Here is a 15,236-nt window from a genome sequence, read left to right as displayed (position 1 = left end):
TATATATATATATATATATATATATATATACACATACTGTACATGAATAATGCTGGCCAAAATTTCAAAATATTTTTTACAGATATTTTTGGAAAGAAGTCTCGCATGCTCATCAAGGCTATATTTATTTGATCAAAAATACAGTAAAGCAATAATATTGCAAAATATTTTTACAATAACTTTTTTTCTATTTGAATATATTTTAAAATGTATTTATACCTATGGTGGCAAAGGTGCCTTTTTTACCTGATTGTTATATTATGTTGAAAACAGTTGTTGCTGCTTAATATTTTTGTGAAAACAGTGATGAACTGCAACTCAACAATGTTTACAAAAAAAAGTACAAAGAACAATTTTTAAAAATAAAAAGAAATGAGTGCATTTATTCAGCAAGTGTGCATTAAAGTAACAGTAAAAAGTGACAGTAAAACATTTATAATACAAAACATTCCTATTTCAAATAAATGCCTTTTAAAGAATTCTAAAAAAAAAAAAAAAACAAGCAGCAAAATCTTTTCAACATTGATAATAATCAGAACCATTATTAATAATTGAGCATCAAATAGAATGATTTCTGAAGGATCATGTGACACTGAAGACTGCAGTAATGATGCTGAAAATTCAGCTTAGCATCACAGGAATTACATTATGAAGTATAATAAAATAGAAAATTGTTATTTTAGATTGTAACAATATTTCAGAATATTACTGTATTTTTTATCAAATAAATGCAGCCTTGGTAAGCATAAGAGACTTGTTTCAAAAACATTAAAAATCACAATCATATACAGCAGTACATCAGCTTGTGAAAGACTTGAAATGTGTGCATTCTTCTGGTGCCATCAGCTAGTTAGCGCTGTTATACTTCTGTCGTATTCAAATAAACCGTCATTATCATAAATTTGAGTGGTGTGTGTGTGTGACAAGATCACCATTAAAGCGATAGTTTATGCTTTGTTGGCTCCCAATACACTGAAGCTCATTATGATGAGATGTTAATTATGGATTGCATTTTTAGTTTGTTATATGAACGTCTCTAATTAAAAAAAAAGAAGTGCAAATTGCGTCTATTTTCAGAAGTGATAATTAGACAGCAGGTTTCTGCTTGCTGTTAGGAGTGGATAGCAAAGTGCAAAAACAGGATTCCCTTGAGGTGAAACACTTCTCTGTTCCCATAAATCTGTATTGAGTGCTTACGATATATCAGACAACCATAATAATGTGTTTTATTTCTTAAACGAGCTGTATTGTATGCCATTTCCCCTTTGATATCCATTTATAATATGCTCCAAAAACTGTACATGACTGTTTTCTACCCTCTTTCTGACCCTTAAATATGAACAGGCTGTCGTTCCATGTGTAATGAGTTGCAGTGTTTGCTGTGGGGTCAAATATGATTGGCACTGCACTATTCTTCAATAGCAGCGTCTTTGCCAAACTTGAATTACAGTGTGACACATTCATAAAACAATGTGTGCCTTTCAGCTTTCTGTATGAAGAAACTCCAAAATATAAATATAAAACTTTGGGATTTAACACTTTAAATGAACATTTTGAGCAACCCTTACAAATGTCATTTACATATTCTTAATGATATAGCATGCAAAAATCACTTGTTTAATTCACACTTAAGCATTATGGCAGTGAGTTTTGCACTTAAAACATTAAGTAAATAAACAGTTGCATGGTTTTGACCATTTAAAAAGCAATTTCTGTACAAGTTGCATCCAGGAAAGTGTTTGTTTATATGATGCTGCACACTGCTATGGACTGAAAGAATAAATAGACCGTTGTAATGAGTAGAAGCTCAGGGAAGGCTTGGTAAATGTTGTTTAATTTGCACTAAATCAGCTTTTATGATATGATTCTTTAAGTTAATGTATCCTGTTTCTGTCTCTTCTAGGATAATGTGGATCTGGGAGATCTGATGTTTTCTCTTTGTTACTTGCCAACTGCCGGCCGACTGACAATAACGATAATTAAAGCCAGAAATCTTAAAGCCATGGACATCACAGGAGCGTCTGGTAGGCTCCCCATCGTCCTCACCTCTAAATGACTTATTGTCTCAGCGGTAATGATTTTTTGGTGTCATCATGACATGTTAAAACATAGAGCGCCCTGGGCTCTCTAAAAGAGCATTGATTTAATCGACCAAACACTTGAGAACGTGGCAGGAGATTTTACATACACAAGTAGTTGCTGAGTGGGGTTGGGCAAAATCCAGAATTTCTTTTGTAGTTCATCTAACCACAAGTAACACACAGGATGTTGCACTGGAGTACAATCAGATCAGGTTGAAAAGAAGAGCAATAAAGAACATTTACAGAAGTGCTTTTCCACCCTGGTGCATCAAAATAAAATAAAATAAATATTTAAATAAAAATAATAAATAAAATAAATATAATATTCTATCTATATATATATATATATATATATAATGAAATGCATCAAAATAAAATTAATATTTAAATAAAAATAATAAATAAAATAACATAACTATATATATATATATATAATGAAATAATTATAATGTGTGTGTGTGTGTATATATATATATATATATATATATATGTAATATAAATTAAATATAAAATTGTAAGTTACAAATAAATTATATAAATAAATATTATATAAATAAAACAAAAATTTCATTGCTATTTATTGTATCTTTTTTACAATATACAGTATAAATTTTTGTTTAATATTTTCTAAATATTTATTTTAGTAACTGTTATCTAACCACAAGTAACACACAGGATGTTGCACTGGAGTACAATCAGATCAGGTTGAAAAGAAGAGCAATAAAGAACATTTACAGAAGTGCTTTTCCACCCTGGTGCATCAAAATAAAATAAAATAAATATTTAAATAAAAATAATAAATAAAATAAATATAATATTCTATCTTATTGTATCTTTTTTACAATATACAGTATAAATTTTTGTTTAATATTTTCTAAATATTTATTTTAGTAACTGTTATATAAAATATTGAATAAAAATAATTGTATTTATTTAGCTAGGGTGGAAGAACACTTGTGCAAATATATCTATATATCAGTCCATTTTAATTCACTTTTCTAAATTCAAATTCTGTCATTCTGCATCCTGTTTAAACCCTATTTCATATGGAGGGCCAAATTACTCAAAATTAAAGCATTACATAAATGTTGACATATATAAATAAATTGTTAAATACATAATTAAATAATTAAATACATTCATAAATAAGTGTTAATTTATTTATTTATTTATTTACTCATTTATTCATTCATTTTATTTATTTATTCATTTATTCATTCACACTCATGTACTAACAATGGAATCTATACTTTTTATTTATTTATTTATTTATTTATTTACGTGCCGACAACCGTACCCCTGAAAATGAAATGTGGAGGAAATAAGTAATTAAATAATTAAATGAACGAACAAACAAACAAACATTTATTTATGTATTTAATTATTGAATTTATTTATGCGTTTTAACATTTATTTAATTATTTATTTTTGAGTAATTTCATATTCAGCTGCCATTTGTAATTCAGTTCTAAATGGCTATTTATGTGCTTTTTCTGTCTTTAAGATCCTTATGTAAAGGTTTCTCTAATGTGTGACGGCCGGAGACTGAAGAAAAGGAAAACATCAACGAAAAGGAACACTCTCAATCCTGTCTACAATGAAGCCATTGTTTTTGATGTTCCACCTGAGAACATCGACCAAATAAGTCTTTTAATAGCAGTAATGGACTATGACCGGTAAGAAACTCATGTGTCTTAGAAGCTTTTCACTTAAAACTAGTGACATTACTCGCATCATAGTATTATATCATTGTCGCATTTACATCTGAGCGAACTGAAGAAAAGATCAAACACATTTGAATATGTCGCATTGGGAAGTCTGATTCATTTTAGTAAACTGATTTGTTCAAATGATTCATATACACAAAGAGATTCAGAAAATGACTGATTCATTGTTCATTTACACCTTTAAAAAAACGCCTTGAATTGAGCTTTAAAATAGCTAGCTGTGTTTTATTAGTAGGCTATCTTGCACTAGCTTGTTGAAAAGACCAACATATGCAAGCAGCAAGCATCCAAACCAGCATAAACCAGCTTGGTCTTGTTAGATAAGCCTGTCTTTTCCCCAATACTATTGTTAGCCCTTCAGTTTTAGCAGAGCTAATCCAAACGTACAGCTAGCAGCGTGGAGGGAGCTAGTGAGCGTTCACCGTCAAATTTGATCTGAAAAAGAGTCTCATTTAAATTAAATCTGCTTTTACATTTTGCCAAGCACAGTGCTCAGAGACTATAGAAGTTTATTCTTAGTGCTGGTGGGTGATCTGAGGAACAGCCTCAGCTGTATATTCCCAATGCAGCCAGGGATTCATATCAGATTTAGATCACTGTCCTGTTTGAGAAGTACGAACCGCAGCGTTTCGGTGTCTCATCGCTGCTGCACAAATAAATGAATAGAGAACGGATGGAGACAGAGAGACGTATAAAAAAATATCTTGCAAAAATCATCATATTTTTCACTTTAAAGTTGGAAAAGCGGGGTGTCATGGTTGAGCGGTCACATTTTAAGCTTGGATATGCTCTTCTCATTCACAGCGTAGGTCACAATGAGGTTATTGGCGTGTGTCATGTGGGAAACCGAGCTCAGAGTTTGGGACGCGATCACTGGAATGAGATGCTCACGTACCCACGCAAACCCATCGCCCGCTGGCATCCGCTTGTAGAGGTAATGTTAGCGCTTTATTTCAATTTCAGCAGAATTATTTGTTTTCTGAGAAGTGTTTGGAGAGAGACCTAGATTCACTAACAGCCTGTTGATTACATTTGCTGATGTTTTGAGGTCTTCTGAATCAATCTTGAAATTTACTCTTGGATCCAGGGCTGTTTATTCTGGTTGTTCTTCCAGATCATATAAATAATAAAAGGCGTATTCAAATGTTAATAGACATATTCATTTTGCAAGCTAAAAGGCACAATGCCATCTTTTGGGAAAAAGCTGAAGAAGCCCACAATATGATGAAATGTGCATAGCAATAGAGAGATGATATAGTTGAACAAAATACTGTAAAGGCCTGTTCTTGATATTGCATCTGCTTGCTTTAACTTCCATTTTTTATATTTTATTTTCGTATTTATTTGCTATAATTAAATTTGTATTTTATATTTATGTTTATATTATTTTTTATTTGCTTTTTATTATTTATTTATTCTTACCAATGTATTTATACATTCACATTTTTTATAATAATATTTTATTATATATTTATAATTTTGTATATTTTATTATTTTTTTATTTAGTTTATTACTTATTTGTATTATACTCTATTTTTAATATACATTGTTTTCAAAGTTGTGGAAAATACACACAGACTTGACATACTTTGATATTACTTTTGCTTTAAATCCAATTTTATTGTTTTGTTTTGATATTAATACTTTTTCATAAAAAAAATGAATTTTTTCTTTACTTTTTTTAATAATAGTATTTTTATGTATTTATTATTTAGTTTATTGCTTGTTTGTATCATACACTATTTTTAATGTACATTCTTTTTATAGTTCTCATAAAATACACATACTTTAAAATACTTTGATATTGCTTTAACTTCCATTTTTTATATTTTATTTTCGTATTTATTTGCTATAATTAAATTTGTATTTTATATTTATGTTTATATTATTTTTTATTTGCTTTTTATTATTTATTTATTCTTACCAATGTATTTATACATTCACATTTTTAATAATAATATTTTATTATATTTTGTATATTTTATTATTTATTTATTTAGTTTATTACTTATTTGTATTATACTCTATTTTTAATATACATTGTTTTCAAAGTTGTGGAAAATACACACAGACTTGACATACTTTGATATTACTTTTGCTTTAAATCCAATTTTATTGTTTTGTTTTGATATTAATACTTTTTCATAAAAAAAATGAATTTTTTCTTTACTTTTTTTAATAATAGTATTTTTATGTATTTATTATTTTAGTTTATTGCTTGTTTGTATCATACACTATTTTTAATGTACATTCTTTTTATAGTTCTCATAAAATACACATACTTTATCACATTTTAGTCTTATTTATTCTAGTATCCTGCTCCCTCCTTATTGTCTCACTGTGACTCTCTTGGTGTGGCAAGTGTCTGAACAGCAAACGTGTGCTGTTGAAATGTATTAATATGTTAATTTTTACATTTACGCTTACAATTATGTACTACAATGACACTGTGCTCTACTGCATTTGGCTTGCTGACATCAGAGATTTTGGAATAAGCCGTTATGTAGCTTAAGTTCAGATGTTTTTGTTTTCTTTTTAGGATTGGGAAGAAAGTGTTTAGTTCTGAAAGTTTCAGTATGTTTACATCAGATTTGATTTCACATCATATGCTGCCTTTATTACATCATGCAAAACAGCATTGCAGAAGTTATTAGAGTCAAGTTTGCTGAGGAAACAAAAGTTATTTCAGGTGATAATATTTTGTCAGAAAAGTCCAGTGTAAGGGCTTTTTTATGTTTGCCTCCAGTCCCTTTGAGGAATCCCATAAAGTCTCTTTTAAGTTAACACTCATTTTCATCATCATCTTTCCATTTTTTTAAGGCTTTTCACACATTACTGCTCTGAAATCTTGTCTGCAAATATTTGACCTCTCAGGAGCACAGACTACACATCTTCAATAATTCACAATCCCTGTCCTCCTCAACCATGTTATGCTCCCGGAGCCGCCAAAACCTCTATAGCCTCGGCACAACTCGCATAAACAAATACGAAAATCGCATCTCAGAAGACGGAGGTCAGCATTATGTCGTGCAAAAAAGGGAAATCTGAGGTCGGTGAGAGCGTTTCATGAAGATTTCAGCTGATTTTTGCAGCCGTGGCACAGCCGCAATTGATTCGAAGGCAAAAACGAGCCATTCGGGCGCTAAGAGGACCATTGTGACAGTACACTCATAATAACATTGCAGCACTTGGGCCCTTCAGTGCCACGGAATTCAATTTGGTTTCCTCCCACGATGTGTATTACGTGCGTGCTTTAAATATGATTTTCAGCATCTGATCTGATTTGAATTCTCCTCAGCTAACCCTGATTTTTCTCTCTGGCAGTGGGTTGGTCAGAGCACGGCCGGCGGGAGCCAAGGCTCCTATAATTCCCTGAGGACACCTCCTTCTCCGTAATGGATGCCGTCAAATTTCAGCCATGGAGACACCCGGCATGGTCCAATTCACAACTTTAATGAAAAGGAAGGAGCGAGAGAGGTTCTGTTAAAGGTCACTTTAAATGTGTGCGCACACTCAATGCAGTAAACACCCAGGACTCTTTAGCCGTAAGGTTTCCTGGATAGAAGACGAGTGTCAGGTCCACTGCATGTGAAGTGACCGTGTGTGAGCAGTATTTGGTTATAAAACGAGCCTTGAACATTGTTCTGCTTTTGTTGAAAACTTTAGTTGAGAGTTAAGTATTTTTGACATTGTCATGTTTTATGTATCTGTATAACACATTGTAATACACTAATAATGTTTGAAGTGTAGTGCATGGGGTCTATTTTGTGGTATTTTATTGTAAAGTCTTACTGTATAAAAATATATAAGAAATGCATAACAAGACTCGAGTCATGTTTTATGCCAATACTAAATACTGGAAAGAAACAGAAACTTTGATCATTTAAAAAAATAATAATGATAATAATTTTTATCATTCAGAAGTTTGAGATTAAGATTTTTAATGTTATTGAAGAAAGTCTCTTATGCTCATCAAGGCTGCATTTATTTGATCAAAAATACAGAAAAACAGTAATATTGGGACATATTATTACAATTAAAATTAACTTGTAATTTTTTATATATTTTACGATGTAATTTATTCCTGTGATGATAGGGGTGGGCAATATACCGTTAGACACGGTTAACCGATAGAAATTTGTCAACCGGTAGAGATTTTGGACTATGGTCTCTATTTGCGGTTACACACTCGTGTGACGCTGTTGTGCTATGTGTTCACGAAAACGTATTGTTTACATGCGTTTTTAAGCATTGCGGTTCAAAAACAAGTGAATTTAAGCTGTTGAAAAGCAATCAGTAACAAAAGAAAACTCATTTCAGAGAGGCACGCATGTGAAGACAGTGCTCATAGAGCGCGGGAGTATTGAACAGAGTTATTTTTGCCAATTTATAGGCCTTGAACAGTTAAATGCACACACTTGTATGTGTCAAAATGCTTATCTTTGCAAGTATCCTCTTAAATTTAAGTCTTCGCTGAGAAAGAAAACACACATGTAACAGTATATTGGATCCAGGCAGCTCTTAAAGTGACAGCAGTCTAACATTCCTGCTGTCTGTCATTCATGTTAATCAAACCACAAAAGAGAGAAAACCTCTCACTGCTCTTGACTAAATCAATTTTGTAACTTTAATGAGAATAAATATATATTTAATTTACACAGGGAAGAATATGGAGTGGGTTTTTTTTTTTACATTTGATTACTTTATACAATGTATTTAGCATTTCTTATTTAAAAAAATAACTATATTGTGATTATATATTGCCACCGTGAAATAAAATGTCTCATATCGTGGTGTAAGATTTTGGTCATATCGCCCACCCCTAGTGATGGCAAAGCTGAATTTTCAGCATCCAATCAGAAATCATTCTAATATGCTGACTTGGTGCTCAAGAAACATTTATTATAATTATTAATATTGAAAAAAAGTTGCCCTGCTTTATTTTATTTTACTTGTAGAAATAATAAACAATGAAGAGTATTTGTTTTAAATAAAAATTATGTAACATTATGAATGTCTTTACTGTCACTTTTGATCAATTTAATGCATCCTTACTAAATAAAAATAAGAATTTCTTAAAAAATATTGTACTGACCCAAAACTTTTGAACGGTAGTTTCTTTTATGTTTTTTTTGTGTGGGTTTTTTTTTTCAGATGTTTAGCTACATGTGCTTTTTTTGCATGCTTTTGAATATTTAATAATTTAATTTTAATTCATATCGTGGTGTAAGATTTTGGTCATATCGCCCACCCCTAGTGATGGCAAAGCTGAATTTTCAGCATCCAATCAGAAATCATTCTAATATGCTGACTTGGTGCTCAAGAAACATTTATTATAATTATTAATATTGAAAAAAAGTTGCCCTGCTTTATTTTATTTTACTTGTAGAAATAATAAACAATGAAGAGTATTTGTTTTAAATAAAAATTATGTAACATTATGAATGTCTTTACTGTCACTTTTGATCAATTTAATGCATCCTTACTAAATAAAAATAAGAATTTCTTAAAAAATATTGTACTGACCCAGAACTTTTGAACGGTAGTTTCTTTTATGTTTTTTTTGTGTGTTTTTTTTTTTTCAGATGTTTAGCTACATGTGCTTTTTTTGCATGCTTTTGAATATTTAATAATTTAATTTTTATTTTTATTTGTTTGTCCCATTGATGTTTGAATCTGGTTTTACAGAGAAGACCTAGCCAAGAAAAACTGCAAGTAGATCCAGACAGTATAAAATTATTACATAAATACACAAAGCAATTTAAAAACACACGCACACACACATATATAAATACGAATAAAGAAAGAATTGCTACAACAGTTACAATAAAACAACCTGATGCTTCATTTAACGCTGAAAAGTATCAGTACAAATCCCTCAGAAAATTAGTTATATCTAATGTCTATATGCAGAGTATTCCTAAAAAGCCATATGCTGCACTGTAGGAGGGTTATTTGTGTTTGTTGATATTTCTTACTGTGAAAATGAAGTTAGATTTCAGTTAGGATGCTGCTTCAGAAGGTTTTTAGTTGGAGTTTGTCTCTATAAGGCAAAAACACCAAAACGAATGTTTTGCTTTCTTGAATGAGCAGAGCAATGAAAGCGCTCAAAGTACTGTAATTTTTGCTCTCATGATTCACCCTCTCGCCCTCACTCTTTTAAGATGGTGTCATCAGGCCCTGACCACATGACTGATGCTCGTCTATCCTGAAATCAGTCGAGGGTAAAAGATCCTATACTGAGGTCCCTGACAAAAGCGAAAGAAATTGCAATCTGCAAGAAAAGATGATTGATGGCTCTTTAATCAGTGTCCTGCTGCACTAAGGCTTCCTGACGTGTTGAGAGACCTGGGTTCTCATCGGTGCGAGGGGTCTAAACTTTTCAAATGATGCTTGTCATACTGTGCTTTTTACCGGAGTCAGCGGGCGAGGACTGATGATAGAAAAGATGCTCCTGCCAGTTGGGAGGTTGAGATCGCAATTACTGACAGCTGGTAGTGAGAGCTGATTGCCAAAGACGCACGTAGAACTTCAGTCAGGAAGATTCAAGAAGCGAGAGGCTTCCAGTGCTACTGATAAGAATGGAGTGCTTGCTGAACATATTTATAGAATTTGTTTGAAATACAATTTTTAAAACTATGAAGTAAAATTATTATTATATGTTTTCTAAAGACAATATAAGTAATTTACTTGAAATTGAGCTTAAAAAAACATTGAAGGGTTGTCACAATATCAAAATTTCAGTTTTTGATTCCAATGCCAGTAAAATTTTGCAATTGCCAAAATACGTTTTTATATATATATTTTTATTTATATTTTGAAAAAGCTTTTATATTTAGATTTTCAGTTTGAAAAGAAGTGTCTTATGCTCATAGGTTGCATTTATTTGATCAAAAATACAGCAAAAAGAGTGAAATATTACTATAATTTATCAAATTGTTTTCAGTTTTAGTATGTTAAAGTATAATTAATCCTGCGATGCAAAGCTGAAATTTCTGCATCATTACTGCAGTCTGCAGTGTCACATGATCCTTCAGAAATCATTCTAATATGCTGATTTGCTGCTCAACATTTCTTATTGTTATCAATAACAATAAGAAATGTTGATATCATGATATCAATGCTGAAAACATTGCTTACTATTTTTGTGAGAACTACAAGAGTTCAAAAGAATAGCATTTATTTGAAATAAAATCTTTTGTAACATTATGAATGTATTTACTGTCACTTTTTAAAAAAACATTGAAGGGTTGTCACAATATCAAAATTTCAGTTTTTGATTCCAATGCCAGTAAAATTTTGCAATTGCCAAAATACGTTTTGATGCCACAGCAAAAACTGGAATTAAATACACTTTTTTAAAGTAAAATTCTTACATTGAAACAACATCATTTTTAAATATTTGTTAATATTTATATTAAAATTAACAATTTTAATTTTATTTGGCCCTTTAAGTATTTGTCAATAAACAAACATAATTTAATTTTTTTTTTATATTTACATTAATATTTATATTTAAATAAACTAATTAAATGATACTTGGCCTAACTATTTATCAATTAGGCAAACATTGATTATTTTTAAATATTTACGTGAATATTATATCAATATTAACAAACTAAATTATACTTGGCCTTCACGTATTTGTCAATTGAACAAACATTGCTTCAGTTTTTTATATTTATGTTAATATTTATATTATCAAATTAAGTTATATGTAGCCTTCAAGTATGTCAGTGAAGCAAGCATAGCTTAACTTTTTAAATATTTACATTAATATTTAGATTATTGTTAAACATTGCTTCATTTTCACACACACACAAATTATATATATATATATATATATAAAGAGTTCCAAACTGTTTTCTATTTTTCTCATCAATGTTGTTTAATTAATGTCGCCGTTCTACTGCCAAATGTTTCGAGGTATTAAATGTGTGTTGAGTTACATGCCAAAGTTTAATACTTATGGTTAGGGGTTTGTTCAAATCTTTAAGTACAAGTAAGAGTAATAATGGCATATTAGCTAAGCAAACACAACTAATAACATCTTTGGGCTAACAGGTAGCAAAATTTGACAAATCTACAAGACTCACGTCATGACCACAAAACTGTCTAGATTATAAAACAAATACAGCTTATAGCAGGCTACATTGATTATAACGACAGCATTCTAGTTTTGTCGCATTGCTCGCTCTTATCAGCAACAGGGTGTTTAAGTTGTTATTAGGAGCATTAGTTTTGTAAATTGACCGCAGCAAGACTCCTTCACCATTAGACCCATCAATGTTTACCTACTGCAACCTGAAATTGTACGATGGCAAGACGTGCTAATGGCTCACGTTGCTAATCAAGGAGCTGGCACTCAGGGGTAGAGGAACTGTCAAGGGTGAAGAGGGATGCGTTTCCAGTAACCGCTGTGTTCTGTGGGCCCCACCGCTTCCTAATTACTGCCACTGTTATGAATTATTTAACAGCGTGATCTCTATGATGTGCAAAACTGAGGCAAACTCTGTGCTCTCAGAATATTCCATGCAGCCGATCTGTCACCTGACAGCAGGGAGCTTTAGTAGCGCAGGCATCATGGGAATTACGCTGGTCCTGATCAGTGCCGTCTCCTATCTCGCTGCACCTTAAGTCTCAAAATCTAATTATGCTCATTTACTGGTTCCGGTAATGGGGCTCTAATCAGACTGCCTTAATCAATGATATCCGGTTGATGGAGTGTTAATGGAGAGCCCTTTAGGGCCTTAGTAAGGTGGATCTGAAGAGTTGAAGTGCACATACATTACTTTTTAGGTTATACTATAGGTTTTACCATGGTGCACTGATGGTACCCAGAGTTGGTTTTAACTAAAACTATTTAAAAAATATGGTTAAATCAAATAAAGCTCTGAAATAAAATAAAACATGAATATATTAAACAAAAAATGTAAATGTTGCCTTAAACTAAACTAAAATTTTGACTTAAATTGTAACTTAATAATTACTAATTGCAGTAAAACTAAAACTAATATAAAAATAAATTAAAAATGATTTAGAAATATTTTTGCAAAACAAAAAACTAATAAAACTGACAAAAACGCATAAATTACTAATTAAAGCATTTATCTGAAATGGAAATCTTTTGTAACATTATGAATGTATTTACTGTCACTTTTGATCAATTTAATCCATCCTTGCTGAATAACAGTATTAATTTATAAAAAAATTTAAAAAAAATCTTACTGACCCCAAACCTTTGAAAGGTAGTTTATGTGGTATGGTTTCAAGGCACTTCAAAGAATGGTACCATGGTACTTGAAATTTTTTTTTACCTTTAGTAAATACCTAGAGAAAACACTGTTAATTCATCAGCAGAGCAAAACCACTGGTAAGGCAATCGCTTATAATCTACACAAGCATTAATCACACACTGTGAAAACTTTTCACCGAGGTGATTCACTGTTCTTAGCCTCTGTTGCTAAGTGGTAAATCGGTTAAATCGCCATCTATAATAAACCAATGAACTATACTGAACAATATTGAGTGGGAGAGTAACATTCATATTTTCTGATTATTCTCCACCTACATACCTGTTCAAATACAATTTGGGGAGTCATTCTATATTTGCTTTCATCTGCCATTGGTTACATTCAGAGCAGTGTTATATAATGCCAGTGTGCTTAGTAACTAATTACTTTTCTTGTGCAGCAACAGATGCTACAGGATCTGGAGGCTTTTGAAGATGTCAAATGATATCAATAAGAGTTATTTTCATTCAAATGTGATTTGACAATGTAAAACTATCTAATAATTTTTGCTTCATATGATTAGATATTTAATGAAACTGTTTTAAATGTCAAAGGTGATCTGTAGAAATAGTTGAACCTGTTTACACAGCACCATTTTCAAAAAACGGATGTTGGGGCAAAATCAAATAACTCTCGTCAGCATAAGAGACAAACTCACTCTTAGTGTCTTTTAAAGGTTTTATTCTTTGCAGTAGTTTTGTAAATTGACCGCAGCTAGACGTCCTTCACCATTAGACCCATCAATGTTTACCTACAGTCAAAAACACACTACTATATCATACTTCTAAAGTTTGGTTCCCCTTATCTTTAGGGCCTAGATGACCCCCTAGGTCACGGCAGACGCCTATGGGTCTCCCAGTTGTCCTCCTCTCAGCCCATTATGGGATTTTCTTATCACCCATATATCTTACGTTGGGCCCCAAACCCATCTCTCACTGTGACTACACAGCAGTTCTAAGAAAACACATGCATTATATAATGTTCCATAAGCACATAAGATCATGCAAAGGTCAATAGAAATGAATTTTTCCACCACGCGGACATTTTTGCTGTTTCTTTACACGACGACGGTGTTTCGGGGGCCCAAAAATGCTATCTTTTGATTAAAGTGCCAATTTTTGAAAACGATACCGTTATCTTCTCTGTGTAAATTGAAAATTTGTGCAAATGGTGATGTCATAGCAGTCCAGTTACAGAGACAATTCTCCCCTCTCCACACTATTACAACCCCTGCACACCTGTTCTGATGGCAAGCTGCATGTCATATCCATGGATGATTTGGTTAATTACCTCAATTCTTCTCCTTTTGCACCTTTAAATTAAACTTGAGAGTGGGTGTGCTAACAAGGGTCGCATCCAATTAAGCAGAATATGATAAGGCAATGTGTGATTTTCTCTGCTAATATGTGCATACTAAAGAGAACACTTGAAGTGCTTTCTAAATCAGATTATAGGTTACACAAACATATGTTGAAGCCTGCTCAAATAGTAGGCTAGTTAATCGGTTTTGCCTTTTAAACATCAGTGACATCAGTTGCACGATACAGTGGACCATTGGAACTATTATTGATGGTTCATTTAGCTAAGCAATCTATTCTTACTGTATGTACCTACAGATATATTTTGATGCAAAATAGAAACCATGATATTAACTACAATTTTAGCAATTACAATTTTTGCAATTTTATTTTTCCTTTCTCATACTCTTTATAATCCTCACAAGCTATATCTCCTCTCTAATTACAGTTCAGAAGTGAATTGTGCACCTCCAGCCTTAAAGGGTTAGTTCACCCAAAAATGAAAATTCCGTCATTAATTATTCACCCTCATGTCGTTTCAAACCCGTATGACCTTCGTTCATCTTCGGAACACAAATTAAGATATTTTTGATGGAATCTGAGAGCTGTCTGACCCTGCATAAACAGCAACACAACTGAAATGTTCCCAAGTCCAGAAACGTAGCAAGGAGATCTGTAAAATTATCTATGTGACATCAGTGGTTCATCTGCAATTATACGAAGCTACGAGAATACTTTGTGTGCGCAAAAGAAAAAAAATAACGACTTTATTCAACAATTCATCTCCTCCGCATCACCCTGGTGCCATTTTGGAGAATATCCGCTGGACGTAAACA

At 31.9% G+C, this 15,236-nt stretch overlaps 1 protein-coding gene across 1 annotated transcript in view; it reads left to right on the top strand.

Moving 5' to 3' along the window:
* Positions 1-7,562, top strand: part of LOC107686648 (synaptotagmin-9-like) — a 25,392-nt gene extending 17,830 nt beyond the window's left edge. Inside the window, exons 4-7 of the mRNA XM_016483718.1 lie at positions 1,904-2,024; positions 3,586-3,757; positions 4,613-4,742; positions 7,134-7,562. Of these exons, the coding sequence (XP_016339204.1) occupies positions 1,904-2,024; positions 3,586-3,757; positions 4,613-4,742; positions 7,134-7,205 (495 nt within the window). The 3' untranslated portion in view covers positions 7,206-7,562. The remainder of the gene's footprint in view (positions 1-1,903; positions 2,025-3,585; positions 3,758-4,612; positions 4,743-7,133) is intronic.
* Positions 7,563-15,236: the final 7,674 nt, after the last annotated feature.

Source organism: Sinocyclocheilus anshuiensis, unplaced genomic scaffold (genome assembly GCF_001515605.1).
Source record: "Sinocyclocheilus anshuiensis isolate Anshui unplaced genomic scaffold, SAMN03320099.WGS_v1.1 scaffold1102, whole genome shotgun sequence".
In the NCBI taxonomy this organism is placed as follows: domain Eukaryota; kingdom Metazoa; phylum Chordata; class Actinopteri; order Cypriniformes; family Cyprinidae; genus Sinocyclocheilus; species Sinocyclocheilus anshuiensis.
The sequence above is the reverse complement of the archived record's forward strand: the minus strand, read 5'-3'. Positions and strand labels throughout refer to the sequence as shown.